The sequence below is a fragment of the Etheostoma cragini genome, chromosome 17 (assembly GCF_013103735.1).
Source record: "Etheostoma cragini isolate CJK2018 chromosome 17, CSU_Ecrag_1.0, whole genome shotgun sequence".
NCBI classification, from domain to species: Eukaryota; Metazoa; Chordata; class Actinopteri; order Perciformes; family Percidae; genus Etheostoma; species Etheostoma cragini.
In genome coordinates, this window is record NC_048423.1 from 6,120,087 (window position 1) to 6,137,394 (window position 17,308).

Consider the following 17,308-nt stretch of genomic DNA (forward strand, 5'->3'; position numbering starts at 1 on the left):
GGAGATGTAGACACATTGCACAGTCAGGAAGACCCACATATAGATAGACATGCATACACAGATTGACAGTTATAAATGAGTTAGTCAGACAGTGACATGCATACATGCCTGTGATGAGTGATTACTGTTAAATTTCAGTTTCAGTCATTAAGTTGCCAGGGAAGTCTATGGATAAACTCATTTTAGGAATCAACTATCTTAATTTGGACTAAACCAAGCCATTCATTTGAGTTCACCCAAATTAGAATTTCTGTCACATAATACATTTCTTTATATATGATAATGTAATGATATATAGTGGTGGTGATAGTATAACAACTCATTAGGTAACCTATAGGCTCCAAATTTCATACATAAAATCATTTTTGAGTTTCAAAGTTTCTTCTTTTTCTTCTTCTTCTTCTTCTTCTTATTATAATTAGAAGTAGTAGTAGTATCATCATCATCACTAGTATTATCCATAGACAGTTGAGGAAAGGTAGCCTATTATCATCATCATCCTTGCTGATTGTAGGAGTAGCAGTTGTGGTTGTGTTGTATTTTTGATTTTTTTCTTCTTTTTTTTATCATTGTTACAACAAACAGACATTCAGTAGGCCATGGACATTCCCTTTCTTACAATAGATTGTTGTAGTGGTAGTAGTAAGAGTAGTGCTATGTAAGTAGACGTGTTACCGAAAATCAGAAACTGCGACTTTAAGTCGACCAAACGTCATCAACAGGCGACATTGCTGCTTCATTGAGGAAACAAACGTGCAACGTTGGTGTAAATGCTGGGAAGTAAGTAAACATTGTTCATTAAGCAATTAACGCTGAAAAAGTTCGTTATAATGACATGCAATGTTGCTAGCAAAGCCTTCTTGGCGAGCTTTACACTGACTTTAAAGCGGTTTACGGGTGTAACGCTACGTGTGTTTAAAAGCCAAAGCAAAACTGTAAAATCCTCTTTTACAGAAACGTCTCAAAGGATTACAAACATCCCTACTAACTAATAACTCTAATTTCCATCTCTTCAATTCTTAGGTTACCTCTTTTGGACTTGAGACCTTTACAACTTTCTCTTCTTTTTGCTACAACATCGTGCTTATACCCGTTCAAACGCTAATGAATCCAGTAATTAGACGGAGACTTCCGCCATCTGTCCGGAGTCTTCTGACAGACATCGGTCCAAAGGAGGAGTGGACTGACACAGAGCCCGAAACAGTGACTAGAGACGGGGTTCTGCTCCCGTCTAGAGTAACAGCTACACCGGAGGAGTTTCTCACGCCAGCCAAGACACAAGAGGAAGAGGATGGTAGTAACGCCAGAAGGAGTGCAGTCTGCATGTTGTGTAAATGTAAGCCCTCGTGTTACACCTGCCCTCGGTGTAACCTGCATTACTGTGGCTTAGCTTGCTACCAGAGCCCAGATCACTCCTTGTGCTCGGAGGAGTTTTACAAGGAGTCCGTTCTGCAGGAGCTGAAGAATATGGGGAAAACAGAAAGTGAAGGCAGAATTAAAATGCAAGAGATTCTTGTGGGACTCAGACAAAAGGCAGAAAAGTCAGACGGGGGGATGGAAAGTTTGTTGAAGGACGCTGGTGTTGTGTCAGATGACCCAGACGAAGAGGCAGGAGAGGCAACACAGAGAGTGCAGGTTGTGGAGCTCCTTTCCAGGTTAGCAGAGCTTCAGCAGTCTGGAGAAGAGAGTGCAACAGAGATTGAGGCCATTTTGAGAAAACTTGAAGAGCTTGGAGAAGGGCAGCAGCTAGACGGAGACAACGATGAGGGCGCCGAAGGAGCAGAAAGGGAGTTGGACTTGGCTGATCGACTTTCAGGGCTGAATATTGACAAACTTTCAGAAGAGGAGCTCTGGGAAGTTCTCAACAATAACGAGAAAGAGACATTTATGGGTCTGGTAAAGGATGGAGCTCTTGGTGGGCTGGTTCCCCTGTGGAAGCCGTGGTGGGAGGAACATGAGGATGGAGGGAGCGCACTGGTGGAGGTGCTGAAGGAAGAAGTGAGCAAACTTGAGAAGGATGATTCAACAACTATGAATGAACAGGAAGTTGATGAAGTCAAGACATCACAAGAAATGGTTCAGAGTCATACAATCATTCATCGGGGAAAGTCAGATACAAAGTTGGGACCGATTAAAGGAAGAAACAAAAAGGAAACCAGCAAGGGAAAGGGAAGTTCATCCTTTCCAAGTGTCCCTCAAATTTCTGCAAAAATTCCGAAGTTGAGTTCCTTATGTGCAAACCCATCTCCCCTTGTTTGCTATGGTTTGGTCAATGCACTTTTTGGCTACACTTTCACACTGTGCCTGTTTAACAATGACACTGATTCACTGTTGTTTGAGGTCTGTGACATGATTCTTGCTCTGTCTGAAGCACTGAACTCCAGCAGGGTGTTCAACTCTGTCCAAGAGGCCTTAGACGGTGGAGAAACTCTAATTTTGGGTGGAGGTTACCTCGACAAGGATGATCCTCTTGCCCCAGCAAGGGCGGTGGAAGCCGTAGCTCACATTGTGACTGGCCGAGACAGAAAGGATGCTTTAGGATACTGCCTAGCAGCCTTGGGTCAGCTTCGCTCAGTGCTCTCCCAGGCCAGAACAGCACTTTCTAAAAAGGGTGAGGAAGGAGCAAGGAGACAGAAGTACTTCCTGGCAAGCAAGAAGTGTGAATTCTTTCAAGCTTGGGTATTGGACAATGCACACAGGATTCGTGGACTAGCTGTTGAGTTGTGGAACGAACACAGTAAGAGAGAGAGTGTTAGGAGAAGCATGGAGGAAGCAAAGACTGTAGTTGATAAGAACTTGAAGAAAGGGAAGAACAAAGTGAATAGTAAGCTTATTGAAGAACTGAGCGAATAAAGTCCTATTTGAACACACTATTGTATGTAAAATTTCATGATGTTAAAAAAAAAAAAAAAAAAACGGAATAAATGACATATTTCTCACTCTGAAATTCAACAGCTAAAGGGTCAGCACTGGTCTGCTCTTAATATATAGTTATACATACAGTTACAGTTAGAGTGATGTAAATAAAGTTCCTAAAACACGATTAGACATTTGTATTTAATGAGTCCTTGCATTACATGTTGGAAATATGGTTTAAAGGTTTAACAAGCACAGCCAAACCAAACTAGTATGAGATTAGGACAAGCAATCGTAAATAAATTGACAAAAAGCAGTGGACTATTTGCTTATGCAGGTATTTACGTTTTGCTTGGACCTGTGAGTACTTTTCTTCACTCTTTATCACACAACTTCTCCACAGAGGTACAAACAGGTACATGTACAGTAGAAAAGAAAAAAAAAGATTACATTTACATTTTATAATGCTGGAGTTTGTGTTATGTGCATTTCCTATTAAAATCATTTAATAACTTAAAGGGCATAATGGCTTTTCTTTTTAACATTAGACAAGATGTTGCTATATTGTTGAAATTCATTAATAAAGTGTAGAACAGTTGGCTTGGTCCCTGAATAGGGAATTTTCCGTAAATAACAAATGTATGATATAAACACATGTTATTTTCAATCCCAAGATCTGACTATTTCTTGCATCACTGCAAGGCACAGTGTAACCATGGATTATGAGTGTGTGACTTACATGGATGTATTTAGAAAAAGGTGACCTATGTCAGTGACACAAACTGACGCTCTCGCGGTGTTCTCGCGGTACTCTAGCGGTACTATTGACCGGTCACGTGGAGCGGATGCCCTTCCACGGTGCGACAGAAAACATGGCTGCGCTCTTGAGATCAGCTCGGCTACTCAAGTTTTCGCCTTCGGGCTTGCTTCAGATAACAGGGACCAAACGAAACGGGCCGACACTTAGTCGTCTGTACAGCGGAGCTCTCGGCGGCAAAGGGACCGGAGTTTGTTCCCGAAAAATCAGCCCTGCTTCGGGAAACGCGTCCAGGTATCACGTAGTCTGTTAGCCGGTGTAGCTGTGATCCACGCGTGAGCTTGGAGCCGATATGTCATTGAGGCTCAATGACAGCCAGAGACACACAAGTATCCACACTAATATGAGCTGAATTAATAAATGTGGCGAGCTCAGATTAGGGGCATTATGTGTGAATAAATTGCCTGCCAACGTAAAAAGTTGGTTATAGAAACATGGCTCCCGTTTTTACAAGGTGATGTTTAGATGTTGTGTAACGTTAACCAAGTCATGCGCACACAGTCTCATAATACCACTAACTTGGTCCGTATTCATAATGTTACTGTTCTCTATACGTTTGTGTTTCCGTGCTGTGCATTAGCTAGCTATAGCTTTTAGGAAAAGGCCCATCATTGGTGAATAGCAATGCACGATGTCATACTGTGATGCAGATAAGTTATTGTCAAATGTAGCATTTTATTATGAAGTTCCAGTGTAACACTGACCTCAGCTGATGTAACAGCCGTTAAGTTTCTTCTATGATTCTCAAGGTCATAGCTCTTAACCAAAAAGCAACATATCAGAGCATCCTGCAGAGATGGATCTGCCTTACTGTTGATTTTGACATGTGTATTGTTTTGCACTCAACACATCCTGCTTTTCTATCTATCTCTTCCCTTTAACTCCGTCCATCCATCTTTGTCTCCCTCTCATGACACAACCTAACCATCTGCAGTCGTGTGTGGCCATATGCAGTGGGGTGTGTGCGTAACTATGCTGTGGCCACGGAGCAGAAGGATGAGGCCAGCGTTGCGGTGCGGTCCAAGCAGGCGCAGCAGTTTGACTGGGCTCTGGCCAAGCTGGACAGCTCCGTGAGGAGAACCGGTCGCATCACCAAGACCCTGTTGCTCCGCATCTTCCATGATATCTGCAGGACAGGTAGGCCGGCAGAGCAGTGATCAGCGAGGATTTAAGGTTAAATGTTAGATGGAGGTGGAGACATGCCGTTGTTATTAATAATTTATACTTCTTATTGATCCCCAGTGGGGAAATTCCAGTTTACACTCTGCTTTGTTAGTAATCACTACACACAGGTCTCAATTACACAAACATGCCTAGGACCTATTCATGCACAAATGGAGAGATGTCAGAGTTTGCTGCCAGCTGGACCAACGTCCTGAGAGGGTGGGGGAGTGCTCCACACTCCACACTCTGTACTTTGGTCCGTACGGGGACCAAAGCAACCCTCCGGTTCCCAACCCAACTCCCTACGGACTGAGCTATTGCCACCCTAATTAATAATTTTATTACATTAAACATGGAGATCATTAAAAGTTGGCAATAAGACTATCTGATACTCGTCTTTATTATTATTATTATTATTATTATTATTTTTCTACATCCACCCTCACCTCGGTTCTTGTCTGTCTGCAGGTTATCCCAGTGGTAACCAGGCCTTGTTACTGCTGCGTAGCTGTGGGTCGCTGCTGCCTGAGGTGCCCCTGGAGGAGCGCTCTGAGCTGGCACACCGTGTGTGGGAGAAGCTGCAGGAGTTGGGTGAGAGGCCGTACCAATGGCAACGACCTAACCATCTTATTATCCAGAGTACCATATTGTTGTTCACTGCTGCTGAACTTAAACAGATTTAACCATGATTTCAAATATTTAAACGATGATTTGCACATTGTCCTCCGCAGGTGCACAGTATGATGTTAGTCACTACAACGCCTTGCTGAAGGTTTACCTGCAAAATGAGTTCAAGTTCTCCCCCACTGACTTCCTGGCCAAGATGGAATTAGCTAACGTCCAGCCCAACAGAGTAAGCACTGCACTGCGGGGTACAATAATAGCATGACCTGGTTAGATTTCTGTTTGCTTGACTTCAACCTCAGCAGAGCCAATGGAGGAGAAACCAACATCCCTAAAAAAGGTTTTGGTTGATATGCAGTGTATTGTAGTTGATAACTTAAATGAATTCTTCAAAAAAATAGTATCTCACCTGTCTGATCCACACTTGGAACATAGCAGCACTTTTGCACTCTGTTTTAACAATTCATACACATTTTAGGATTTCAAGCTCTGTTTGATTTTATTTTTATTTTTATTTTGTATGCACAGGTTACCTACCAGAGACTCATAGCGGCCTACTGTCAAAATGGAGATATCGAGGGAGCCAGGTGTGCAAACTTTGTGTTCTGCTCATGAACAACAACAGAGTTCATGCTCTGACATCTGCTACTTGACAAATGGTTGCATAACAGCATCATTCTCAAAAGCTGATTTTTCAGTGAAGCTTATTGTGTGTAGAGCTTGTATGTTATGCGTTATGAATTAATTTTTTTTCCACCCCTGGTTGTTATTATACCTACTATTTGTCTTTCTAAACAGAAAGACATTGTGCCGTTTGGATTTATTTTAACATTCTTATCCCCTTTCTCAGCACCATTTTGGGTTTCATGAAGAGCAAAGATTTACCCATCACCGAGGCTGTTTTCAACTCCCTGGTGACAGGCCACGCATGTGCAGGGTGAGTGTCACAGCTTTTGCTCTTGCAGCATACCGTGCTTAATGGCTCACAATAAGTGTTGGTGTTGAAATAAGAAAATGTTAAGCCAGCTGTCATCTGTCCCTGTGCAGGGACATCGAGAGTGCTAAGAACATCCTGTCTGTGATGCGGGCAGCAGGAATTGAACCGGGTCCCGACACTTATTTTGCGCTGCTTAATGCCTACGCTGCAAAGGGAGACCTGGACAGTTTAAAAAAGGTGTGTGTTTCTCCAGTTGGTTGTCAAGATGACCCTGATGCAGATTTTATACATGTTTGTATTTAATCAATAGTTGCCTATCTAATAAATATCCCCCCCACCCCGACTTTGACATTCCTCTCTCTCTTCCTTTTCTACTGCTATCCCTCCATTCCATCTGATCCTCCCTGCTTCCCAAACTCTGTCACTCTTTCTTTGTTCTCATCATCCTCTCTGTATCAGACTATGGAGGCAGCAGATAGTGCAGACTGCAGTGTGATGGACAGGGACGTCATGCAGGTCATCTTCACTCTGGCCAAGGCCGGACACCAGCAACACATCCCAGAAATGGTTGAGCGCTTGAGGCACGAGAGGGGCTACGTTCCAGGTACACAGACACCAGATGTTTCACCAGATCACTGTAGTCTTCAGCAGCTAAAGTAACACCATTACAAACACTGCTAACTGATCAGCTGTATCATCATAACTGTGTTAAGTGGCTGAGCAGAATCAAATATTTGTTTTTCTTCCTGTAGATGCCATGAACTTGTGTCTGAGCCTCATCACCCAGAGCCAGGAGGACACAGCTTTTCACATCCTGAAGACTTTCCCCACACTGCAGTCTGAAAGCTTCAACACAGAGTCTGCCAACCTGGGCAACTTCTTCCTCAGACACTGTGTCAACATGGACACGGTAAACATTTCACTTATTAGCTCCCTTAAGCTAGTCTTATTACAACGTATGTTAATCAGTCAATATTCATTTGATTATTGAAATGTTTTGGATGTCTTTTTGTGTGCACTATAGTCACTGGAGAAGATCGGCAGGTATTGCAAAGAGCTCCAGGAGTCTAATCTGCACACTGCGGCGCTCAGCTTCACTCTGTCCTGTGCTCTAGAGGCCAAGAAGCTTGGTACAGAACACACGTCCTTTAACTTTCATTTAGAGAGACTGCTAAAGCCACTTGGAGACAGATGTGTTCATTCGCTATTTCTACACACACACCCATTTATATGCATTTGTTGCATTGCAAATATTTACATATTTATATACAGGTTACTGCAGTGATTGGAAATTGAAAATTGAATAATTCTTTTTCTTGCAGGGATGTCTTTAGAGCTGATGAAGATGTTGAAGAAGCAGGACTTTCCCATAAGGCCTCACTACTTTTGGCCCCTGCTCACTCAGCATGTGAAGGACAGCAATACAGCTGGTATATATGTATACACACACACCCACACACCTTCTCACTTAGCATGTTAAATACAGCAACACACACACACACACACACACACACACCATCACTCCTTAAAGATAAAAATTTCACTGAAGCTTTGCCTAAGTTTTGTATGAAATTCCTTATGCCTAGTGTGCTTTAGGAGTAATAACCACACCATGAACCTTTTTTTTCTGTTAGGTTTTAAACGACATTCTACATACTGTATATACTTCTATCCTGTGTTTAAGACATCATTTGGAAACCAGTAGCGTCATATAGACCAAAAGTTCTTAAAAGGGAACATGGTGAGTTGTTGTGAGAAGCTTGTTTTTGGATCCTAAAGCCACTCCAGCCTCATGTAAACAATTCCAAGCGTATGTGAGAACCTTATGGGCGCTGTGGAAGCCCAAGAAGTGAAAAAAATGTGCCCAGCAGCTGTTTGTGTGTCCAGTCGGAAATGGAGACGGGTGCTTTTTTGGTGATAATGATATTTGGAGTTTATGAACATGTGTGTTATTTTTGTGGTATAGAGGGGATTTTGACTTCCTCAGTCCTCTGTACCAGAAAGAGCTTTTAATGGAGTGTTTCCCTCAAATATTAATGCTCCTCAGAGTGGTCCAACTCAGACAGATTTCACTGGGCTGGGGCAGTCAAGGGCAAAGAGGTCTGATCCTGCATGAGAGAGTTAGAGCAGGAAGAGAAGAAACAACACATACATACACACTTACTTAGAAACAAAAACATACAGGTCTCTCTGGAGAGCTCTAGGAATAGATCGCAAAGTTTAGAACTCACCATGTCAGCCACTTTGGACAGATAAGCTAAAAAGACACTCTTGATTTTCAGAAAGTGTGCTCATAATTTTTATTCCTTTTCCTAATCTTCAAATTCTGGCCTCTTGTAGCCTATCATAGCTGGTATTATGGCATAAACGGATTCTATGTTGTCTCTAGCTGACACTTGTCAACTCTGCAGAAACTGCTGAAAGATGAAAGTGATGCTCAGTGTATAAGGATGGTTAATCTGGTGACCTTTGCCCCATGGCAGTGGGCACCTAAGCTTCTTTGTTGGAGACACTGGGGGACTCAGTTGCCCGAGGCGTATGCAAACACATACATGGATGCACATACAGGCCTGATGTTGAGGGGTCAGAGGTCATTTTGCTCCAGTGGCTGCCCTCAAATCCTTTTATCAAACCAAACTTTTTTCTCAGCTCAGTTCCACATCTTCCACCTTCGTTCCTGTGCCCATTTTTTTTCTACACAGATCTGGAGGCGAGTTAAAAAAAGATTTTCACAGGTTTTGTCACACTTTAATGTCGGTCATTTCAAATTAAAAATAGATCGGTAGCATCAGTATTAAATCACAAAAACTGAAGCGACATAACAATTATTTATTTTGTTGTATGTAAGAACGTTTTCAAGATGAAATGATGGAGAATGTTTTGCTTTTTAAGAATATAGGTTATTTTCTGAAAAGGATTGAAAGGTCATTTAGTTTCCCCCTGTTTTTATTCAGTGAAGAGCACAGTTCATGTACACATCAGGCAGTTAGTCTCTCCTTCCTTTGTTTTTATTGAGTGGGTGGCTGGATACGGGGCAGTCCTTTACTACTGAGCCCTAAGCCCGTGTCGGACTATTGTTCAACGTGCCGTGGAAAACTTCTTCATTATCTGTCACTTAAGACTGTTAATGGCTCAGCATGTGCAGTTTTGTGGAATATTTCTGTTCCCATTCTCTGTCTCTACTGAGAAAAACGGAAAGGGTTATTTTCTTTGCCTTGTTTTGCCTCTTTTTTTGTCAGTGATGAGCTTGTGGGGTGAAATCGTCTCAGTGACAGATAGCCGGCATTAGAAGACTTGTCAGAATTCACAAGTCATTATGAATGTACACTGTCAAACGTGTTCAGCGGCTTGGATTTTAAGTGCTTTATTTATGCTGAGCTCTGGCTCTCTCTTTGGGGTTTTTCAGAGTGATTAATAAATGATGTTCTTTCCCCCTGTCAGCTAATTGACAGCATTTGAGCTGGCAGGGAGGAGAAACTGGTTAGACCAGTGTGGCAACGCTGCGGATTGACTTCTGTGTGCGGTCAAGACTGATTTTCAGTTTGAATAGTGAGATGCCTCAGCGCCTTGCTTGGCAGTATGAAGAAGAGGACTAGACATGTATTTAAACATGCGCAACCACACACACGTAGACACATACTCTTACTCAAATTCCCCAACCGCACAGTCTTAAAGCCGAACGTACACATCAGACTGCATCCATTTAGTATTTACAGTGCGGAAAGAATGACTGACGGAAAGAAAAAAAGTGGAGACCTTTTCTTTTTATAACACACTGGTTCATTTCTGATGGTGTTAGCCTTAACCCTCATGAATGATGCAGTCCCCCCCCCCCCCCCCCCCCCCCTCCGTTACTGCTCTCTCTTACACACTCATTGGCTGCAGGATGTGTGTGTGCGTATGTGTGTGTTCACAGTTGTGAGGGAGGGGGGCTTTCGGGGGGCAGTGCAGGTGATGTGACTGATGAGGAGTGACTTGATTTCATGTAAATGCAAGCGCTCTGAGGGAATTCACTTTGGATTACGCGCCCCACTGTGCACAGCCCATGAAATATTAAGCGCTGTGTCACTTTCTGTCCACAGGTGTCACTAGCGGGCAGAGAGGCCAGAGCCGTAGAATTAGAGAACAACGGGGGAGGGATGGGGAGGAAGGGAAAAATCCCTTTCATTTTGATGAGGTGTGGATTTGGCGGGTTTAGCGGAAGCATATGCTGGGCCGTACTTCCCACCTGCCGCCAGCTAGTCACCGCTTGTCAGTCCTTGCGACGCAGCACACTCTTATCACTTCTGACATGGTGGAGCAAGAAACAGAGGGAGGGAGAGGGAGGAGAGTGCAGAGGAAGGGAGTGTGTCTGGCCTTGTGTGTTTTGGGTGACGAGAGATGTAAAGTCTTCTTTTCTTGCTGGTTGCCCCCTCGCCACCCACAGCTGACTCTATTTATGTGACCTCATCTTCAACCCTTTCACTCTTTCTTTAGGCAGCTCCATCTGTCAAGTAGAGTGGGCTGCATTCACTGCCACCAGAATCTGTAATGCAGTCCTCCATGAACGTTAATTGGCGGAACCAGAGCCAAGCTGAAGTTGATTAAAACTAAAACCGCTTTTCTTGCCTCATAAAATGGAAATGTTCAAACAACCGTCAATGCCTTGCAGCAAACAAAGTCTACCTTTTAGAGAGTCATAGTCACAGAGAGATGGCGAGACAGATGGTGTTGGAGGAGATAGGAAAGGAGAAGTGACAGGTACTCATGTCCAAGGACGGGAGGAGATGACAGCGACCGGTTCACTCCACTCCTTTTTTCAGTTTTTTTTTTCTTCTCTCTGTCCTCACTTCTCATCTGTGACAGTTAACCTGAAGACATGAATCTGATGATGATATCTTGTGACCACTGCCATGCTTAACTCACTACTTTGATACTTCTTGCCTGGATGGTATGTCAGGCTTTATGCTAACCAGCCTGGAGAGGCCAATACTTCTTAATACTCCTCTGTGCCAAATCTTTATTTAAATTGTTTAGACAGGATAGAAGGCAAAATGGATTACACGCATGTGAGGATTATGGGAAAAGTAAAAAGTAAAAGACCTAAAGGAAGAACAGTACAAATGACACTACAGAATATCACACACTATTTTGTGTTGGATCTTTCTCATTTATTTTTCACTCTTTTCTGGTATAACAGGCATGGAAAGAAGCTCTGGTGGTTTAGGGGAACCAGATTGAAGTAAATTGTGTAAAAGAAATCTCACCCTTTCTCCACCCAGTCATAACTAGGTCAATTCAGGCCATAAAAGACATCATTGCAACCCGTGCAACTGCAATACTTTCTTTTTCTGGGATTCTCTTGGAGTGTTTTTTTGTGATCTAATTTCTTTACTTAATTTGGCTTCTCTTGGAGTCTTGTTGTAACTGTGAGTTTCTCAGAAAGGTTTCTGCACCAGGCCAATAAATAGTCCAGGACATAACCCCTGTAAAACCACAATGCAGCGTTTTTATGTTTTGATTGAGCCAGGCTAGCTATTTCCCCTAATTTTAAGGCTTATGCTAAGCTAAAATAACTGGCTGCAGGTAGTAGATAACATTTACCATACATACATGAGAGTGGCATATATAAAACTTTATATATACAATTTTAATTGCTATAAAGTTAAGAGTTCCACTCACAAGCCCAACTGATTTTCACTCATTTCTTTTACCACTTAACTAAAACATGCGGTGACTTTGCCATAAGCCTGTTAATGGGAATGAAAACAACCACATGCTGCTACAGAGGTAGCAGCATGTGGTTGAAAGGGTTAACAAGCTCTTTGTCACAGACTTGACAAAAAAACACGCAAACATCCTCGTTGGACAACAGAAAAGTGCTGATAAACATGAAAGCTCACGTGCGGAAGCCGGAAAGAGAGAGAGAGAGCTTTTGCATTTATACCTCCAGCTCTCTATTCACTTGTTTTCTGTCTGGCTGTCTTACCGTGAAATTGATTATGGATTATTCAGGAGGAAAGCAGGAGCTCCATCTCTTCTTTCATAAAAAAGCCTGGATGAAAGCGATTAGGGGGTAAGAATGGATTGGTGGACTGCAGAACGGATGGATCCTCCATTGAGAAGAAAGAGTAAGATTGCCGGTTTACTTTTTCTTGAAAGCAGGGTAGATGGATAGGGGGCAGATGAATGAGTGATATGGATGGAGGGGGAGGCTGAATGGATGTCTGGAGTGGTTTAGGTAGCCTTACCTGGGATAATGCAACCCCAGTCACAGGTTTTAATGGCATATAAAAGCCCGGGACTCATCTTTTATTCAGCTAAAGAAAGAGACTGCCAGGTGAACATATGTCCTAAGAGAATGTAGAAACACAGAGCCATATATATAGGTGTGTGTGTGTGTGTTTCCAAACCTGAGTGGTGAGTTAATACACACAGCATCTTAAGGTATGTCAGCAGCAAAGTAAGCACTTAAAGGTAGTTTGCTGAAGTTCACATGGGAACAAGGTGTATTGGTACACCGAATGTGCTTATACATAGCATATGCTCCTTAAACCGCAGCGGAACACACACTGAGAATGAAGACACACATGGGGACATGTACATGCCCTCATTGAGGCCCATGTTCTTTATGCCCATGCTTCCAGACATATGCAAAGTGCTACAATGCCACCTCTACATGTGCATACACTCACAAACACACAGATACTTGCAGGCATTTTGAGAGTGCATGTGTAGCTGTTCCATATGTATGTGGCTGTTTTGGCCTTTTTTCCTGGGGGGCAGGACCTTAGGGCACTGCTGGAGAGCAGGGTGATGGTGCAAGAGTCCGCTTCAGGCCAAGTGCGTGTTTATGTACACGGGTCCTCCAGTCCAAAGTGGAGAGGGAAGCATCCATTAGCATTTTGTCGATGGAGGGTCTGTTTGTGTGTGTGTTGCTGCCTGGCGATTTACCCGAAGGGGTGAGAGAAAGTATGTGCCAGCTCATATCTTAGACCCATATTTAAAAAGTCCTTACATAGCTCCAGGCCTGTACATGAGTGAGTGGAGAAAAGTGTATCTGAATAAAACAGTAAAATAAAAAGGTTTGTTCACCCCAAACTGTTTTCTCTCAATTTCTAGAATGCGCATAAAAGAACCTAATCTCGCATGTTTTTTGTTTTTGACTACCGATCCAAAAGTCCCACATATTCCTAATTACATCTGTCACTACACAACATCAACCTATTCCACCTGCATTCTCCAGGACATAAAGATAAAGTGAAATAAAAGCTGAGACAATGTGTGTGTGTTGAAAGAAAATGAAGCACCATCTTTTGATAATCTATTAATTGTTTAAGTAATTTATAAAGTCCAAATGCCAAACCTGCACTTGTTACAACTTCTAAAATGTGTGGTTTTGCTGCTTTTTCTTTTATATCATTGTAAATGGAATATTGTTTGGTTTAAGTCTATTAGTTTGTAGATGCCACCTCTGGTATTTTCTAGACTTAAATATGAATCTATTAGTCAGGGGAAAACGTAACCATTAATTGCATCTCTGATCTACTACTTATTTATATATTTCTTGTTTTGGCTGTTGACACAAAAGTGTAAAAAATATTTTTCTTGGTACGTCTGTCATTACACAAGGATAAAGTTGATGTTAACGTATTACTTTTTGTGTTGTAGGTGTGGTTGAGGTGGTAAAGGGCATGCAGGAGCTGGAGGTCTGCCCTGATGTTGAGACTTTATCCAACTACATCCTCCCTGTCTTCCCCAGCACGGAAGCAGCTCGACAAGCCCTCAAGGTTGTTTGTTTGTGTGTGTGTGCGTCTGTCCGTCCATCCATCCAGTGTGCATTAAAAACTCATTCTTTAACTGACATAAAGGTGATTTTTCCCTTTTCAGGATGCAGGCATCTCTTTGGAGTCGGAGGGCTTCCTGTCTTCAGAGGTTCGGTCCGTGGCTGTCAGCAACCTGGCTGAACTGTACACCATACGTAAGCCCACACAACACACTGAACACATTCCAAAGAAGCTCTACTGCATCTTGAGCACCCATAATCATAAAAATGGCTGCTTTGCCTGCGGACTAATTGGACCAGCTTTTACACACACACACACACGCAAACATACACACATTGTGCTCATCAGGCCTTCTTGTGTGAATATGTAAAAAGCGAGAATGAGAGGCACCTCGACTGGCACGGGAAGGAATGGAGAAGGCTGTTAAATAATAGATGACTCTTCCTGTTTTTTTTTCTTTCATCTCATTTTAGTCTCAAACATCTACCACTTGTCTTCACATATGTTGCTCCGTTTTTATGTATTTTAGAGTGTACACTCTGATGAAACGTTTTATTTATAAATTACTGTAGATTCCTAACACTGTCCCTCAAACCCAATCTAAAAGGTAACTAGTTGAATAATCATTAATGAAAATGGCAGCTGTGGAAATCCTATTCGTTCAATTTTTCTTGGTGTGCTGGTTAAAGAAATAAGCATTCGACCGACTGGTTACCAATTTGACTCCTGGCTGGGGAGGTGAAGAGGGGGAAAGACACATAATTGGTCTCTTTATCAAAGCTGCCTTTGATGTGTTTTTGAGCGAGGCATTATACTTGTACAAAGTTATACTCTGCTGCTCCTAGAAGTTAGTTTAGCAACTTTTAGTAAGTGTGTACAATAAGTTCAATATTTTTTGTCTTGCAGCTTAGATTTCTGTTGCCAGGATGTATTCTACATACAATAACACCTTAACCACACAGATCATTCCACAAAAGACAAGCTGTTGCCGTCTTTTCTCTTTCTTTCCCTCTAATCCCTTATCTGTCTTTTTACGCTCTATTTTCCAGTGTCTGATCCCTCCTGCCCATCGTTGGACCTCAGTATTTTCCGCGGCAGCCTCATCCTGGGCTTCAGAAAGTGAGTCAATTAGCCTGTCATCTATTTATGTCTAAATGTGTTCTCCATCATTTGATATTCCGTATTTCTCCATATTTTGCCCCATAACTCCTGACTGGCATTTTAGGGAGGCCTGTAGCACTGTGGAGCTCACTGTGGCATATGCTATGACTATGACATGTGCAGCCTATCACACCATCTACAGCGTCTGTGTGCGTGTGTGGGCAGCTGGGGGGAAACATACACACACGCACACACACAGCGCCTCATGCATATGGAGGCAGTCATCCCTCAGCTCTTGCCCCAAAGCACCGTGGGAGATATGCAAATTAGCAGATGCCCACCACTGCCCCTCATACCCAGACCCCCGTACGGATCTCACTCTCTCAAACTCACACACACACACACACACACACAGTTAGCTTTAGGACCAGGGTCGGACCCGTGGGCTTTTGTTGACGGGGTGTTTATGAATATTTACAGTTTAACACTACACACCCACACAAAAACACTCTGGCCCCTGAGCAAGGCTGGAGGTGAGTCAAAGAGAAAAGTGCTGACTTGTCTACAGGGACCAAAGTTATTTCTATCCCTACAATGCCAAACAGTCAGCCAATGCATTATTTGTTGTAGCTGATGTGCTAATTAACTCAGATGTTCATGATAAACTAACATAATGGATAAAGTAAAGATTATGGTATCTCTTTTTTTCAAGGAAAACGTATGTAGTCACAGCAGATGCACAATTGCAGCAATAGTCATTATTTCAAAACCATTAAAAAAAAGTAGATTACCAGATTTTTGTGCAGAATTTAAATTTTTGTGTGTATGGTGCGCCCTTTTTAAATGTTGAAATTGGTGTCTCCTCAAATAGTTTGTCCGTCTTTTTTTGTGTCTCCATTTGCTTTGCTCTCATTGCATTAACACACACACACACACACACACACACACACATACACACACCCTACACACTCCTCTGACTGTTGCCTGACAGGGTCATAATTGGGCTTGTCACTGTGTGTGTGTGTGTGCGTGTGTGTGTGTGTGTGTGTGTGTGTGTGTCTGTGTGTGTCGTGTCATTGCAATGTGGGAACTGCCCCTGTCAAAGACAAGGTCAGGGGATAATTTAATCATTAAAGACCTCTTCTTCTCTCCTCCCTTCATCTCTCATCTACCCCTCTCTCCTCTTCACCACCAACTAGCTGACAACGCCAGAAATGTCACACGTTGTCATCATTTAGCCTGTGTGTGTGAGAGAGTTTGTCTTTTCTGGAGTCTCAGGCTTTTGTACTGCCGTCTCTCCTCTTGTACTGTGGGATTGAGTGTCAAACTGAAAAATCTCTTGCTCTTTTTTGCTGTTTTGTATTCTTCGACACTGTCAATTCAGTAGCTATGGCAACATGACACAGATTCACTCATTTATTCATTATTACGGTGACTTGAATCAAAATCCAATTTGCCTTCAAAAATGTAATCTAAACTTGTTTATCTCAAACGTGTATGTAGTGTATTTATATTCCAAATGGGGGATGCATTTGGAAAACATTAATTTAAATGGAAAAATAGATTTGCTTTAAACTCCTAATGTATAAAGACATTGGAGAGGAGAATAAGTCCATGTTGGAATTGTGTTGTGGAATTGCTTCTTTTAAAGACATTTTTTTAGAAATGTAGATGTCCTTTTATGTTTTGCGGGCTAAAAGCAAAACGCACCCTCACTTATGAGCAAATTGCACATTAACCCTGACACTTTGGAAACTTGTTGACCCCCTGGTGCATGTCGACAGGGTGCTAATGTCTTGTCCTCTACTGCCCCCTGCAGGTCTTCTGATGTGGAGAGCATGGTGAAGGTAAGATGTCAATGTGCCCACATTGTTTGAGTGTCTTTGGAGAATCTTATACCTGTACAGACTAACGAGCTTTCTAATTTTGAAAATTTGAGAATTTTGTTTAGTAGCAGAAGATCCAGAAAATCCTAAATATAAAAGAGAGAACACTTTATAAAGAATACTCCATTATAGTGAAAATAATTTTGAGTTTGTACAA

General features: G+C 42.4%; 2 protein-coding genes across 2 annotated transcripts in view; both read left to right on the top strand.

Moving 5' to 3' along the window:
• Window positions 1–677: 677 nt before the first annotated feature.
• Window positions 678–3,187, top strand: znhit2 (zinc finger, HIT-type containing 2). The gene is made up of 2 exons (XM_034898828.1): window positions 678–780; window positions 1,024–3,187. Exon 2 carries the CDS (start codon window positions 1,105–1,107, stop codon window positions 2,851–2,853), a length of 1,749 nt encoding a protein of 582 aa, XP_034754719.1. The 5' UTR covers window positions 678–780; window positions 1,024–1,104; the 3' UTR covers window positions 2,854–3,187.
• Window positions 3,188–3,648: 461 nt separating this feature from the next.
• Window positions 3,649–17,308, top strand: part of lrpprc (leucine-rich pentatricopeptide repeat containing) — a 51,018-nt gene continuing 37,358 nt past the window's right edge. Inside the window, exons 1-15 of the mRNA XM_034898473.1 lie at window positions 3,649–3,907; window positions 4,608–4,810; window positions 5,306–5,428; window positions 5,569–5,690; window positions 5,990–6,048; window positions 6,312–6,398; window positions 6,509–6,635; window positions 6,858–7,002; window positions 7,151–7,308; window positions 7,423–7,528; window positions 7,721–7,828; window positions 14,049–14,167; window positions 14,268–14,358; window positions 15,214–15,283; window positions 17,085–17,136. Of these exons, the coding sequence (XP_034754364.1) occupies window positions 3,702–3,907; window positions 4,608–4,810; window positions 5,306–5,428; window positions 5,569–5,690; window positions 5,990–6,048; window positions 6,312–6,398; window positions 6,509–6,635; window positions 6,858–7,002; window positions 7,151–7,308; window positions 7,423–7,528; window positions 7,721–7,828; window positions 14,049–14,167; window positions 14,268–14,358; window positions 15,214–15,283; window positions 17,085–17,136 (1,776 nt within the window). The 5' untranslated portion in view covers window positions 3,649–3,701. The remainder of the gene's footprint in view (window positions 3,908–4,607; window positions 4,811–5,305; window positions 5,429–5,568; window positions 5,691–5,989; window positions 6,049–6,311; window positions 6,399–6,508; window positions 6,636–6,857; window positions 7,003–7,150; window positions 7,309–7,422; window positions 7,529–7,720; window positions 7,829–14,048; window positions 14,168–14,267; window positions 14,359–15,213; window positions 15,284–17,084; window positions 17,137–17,308) is intronic.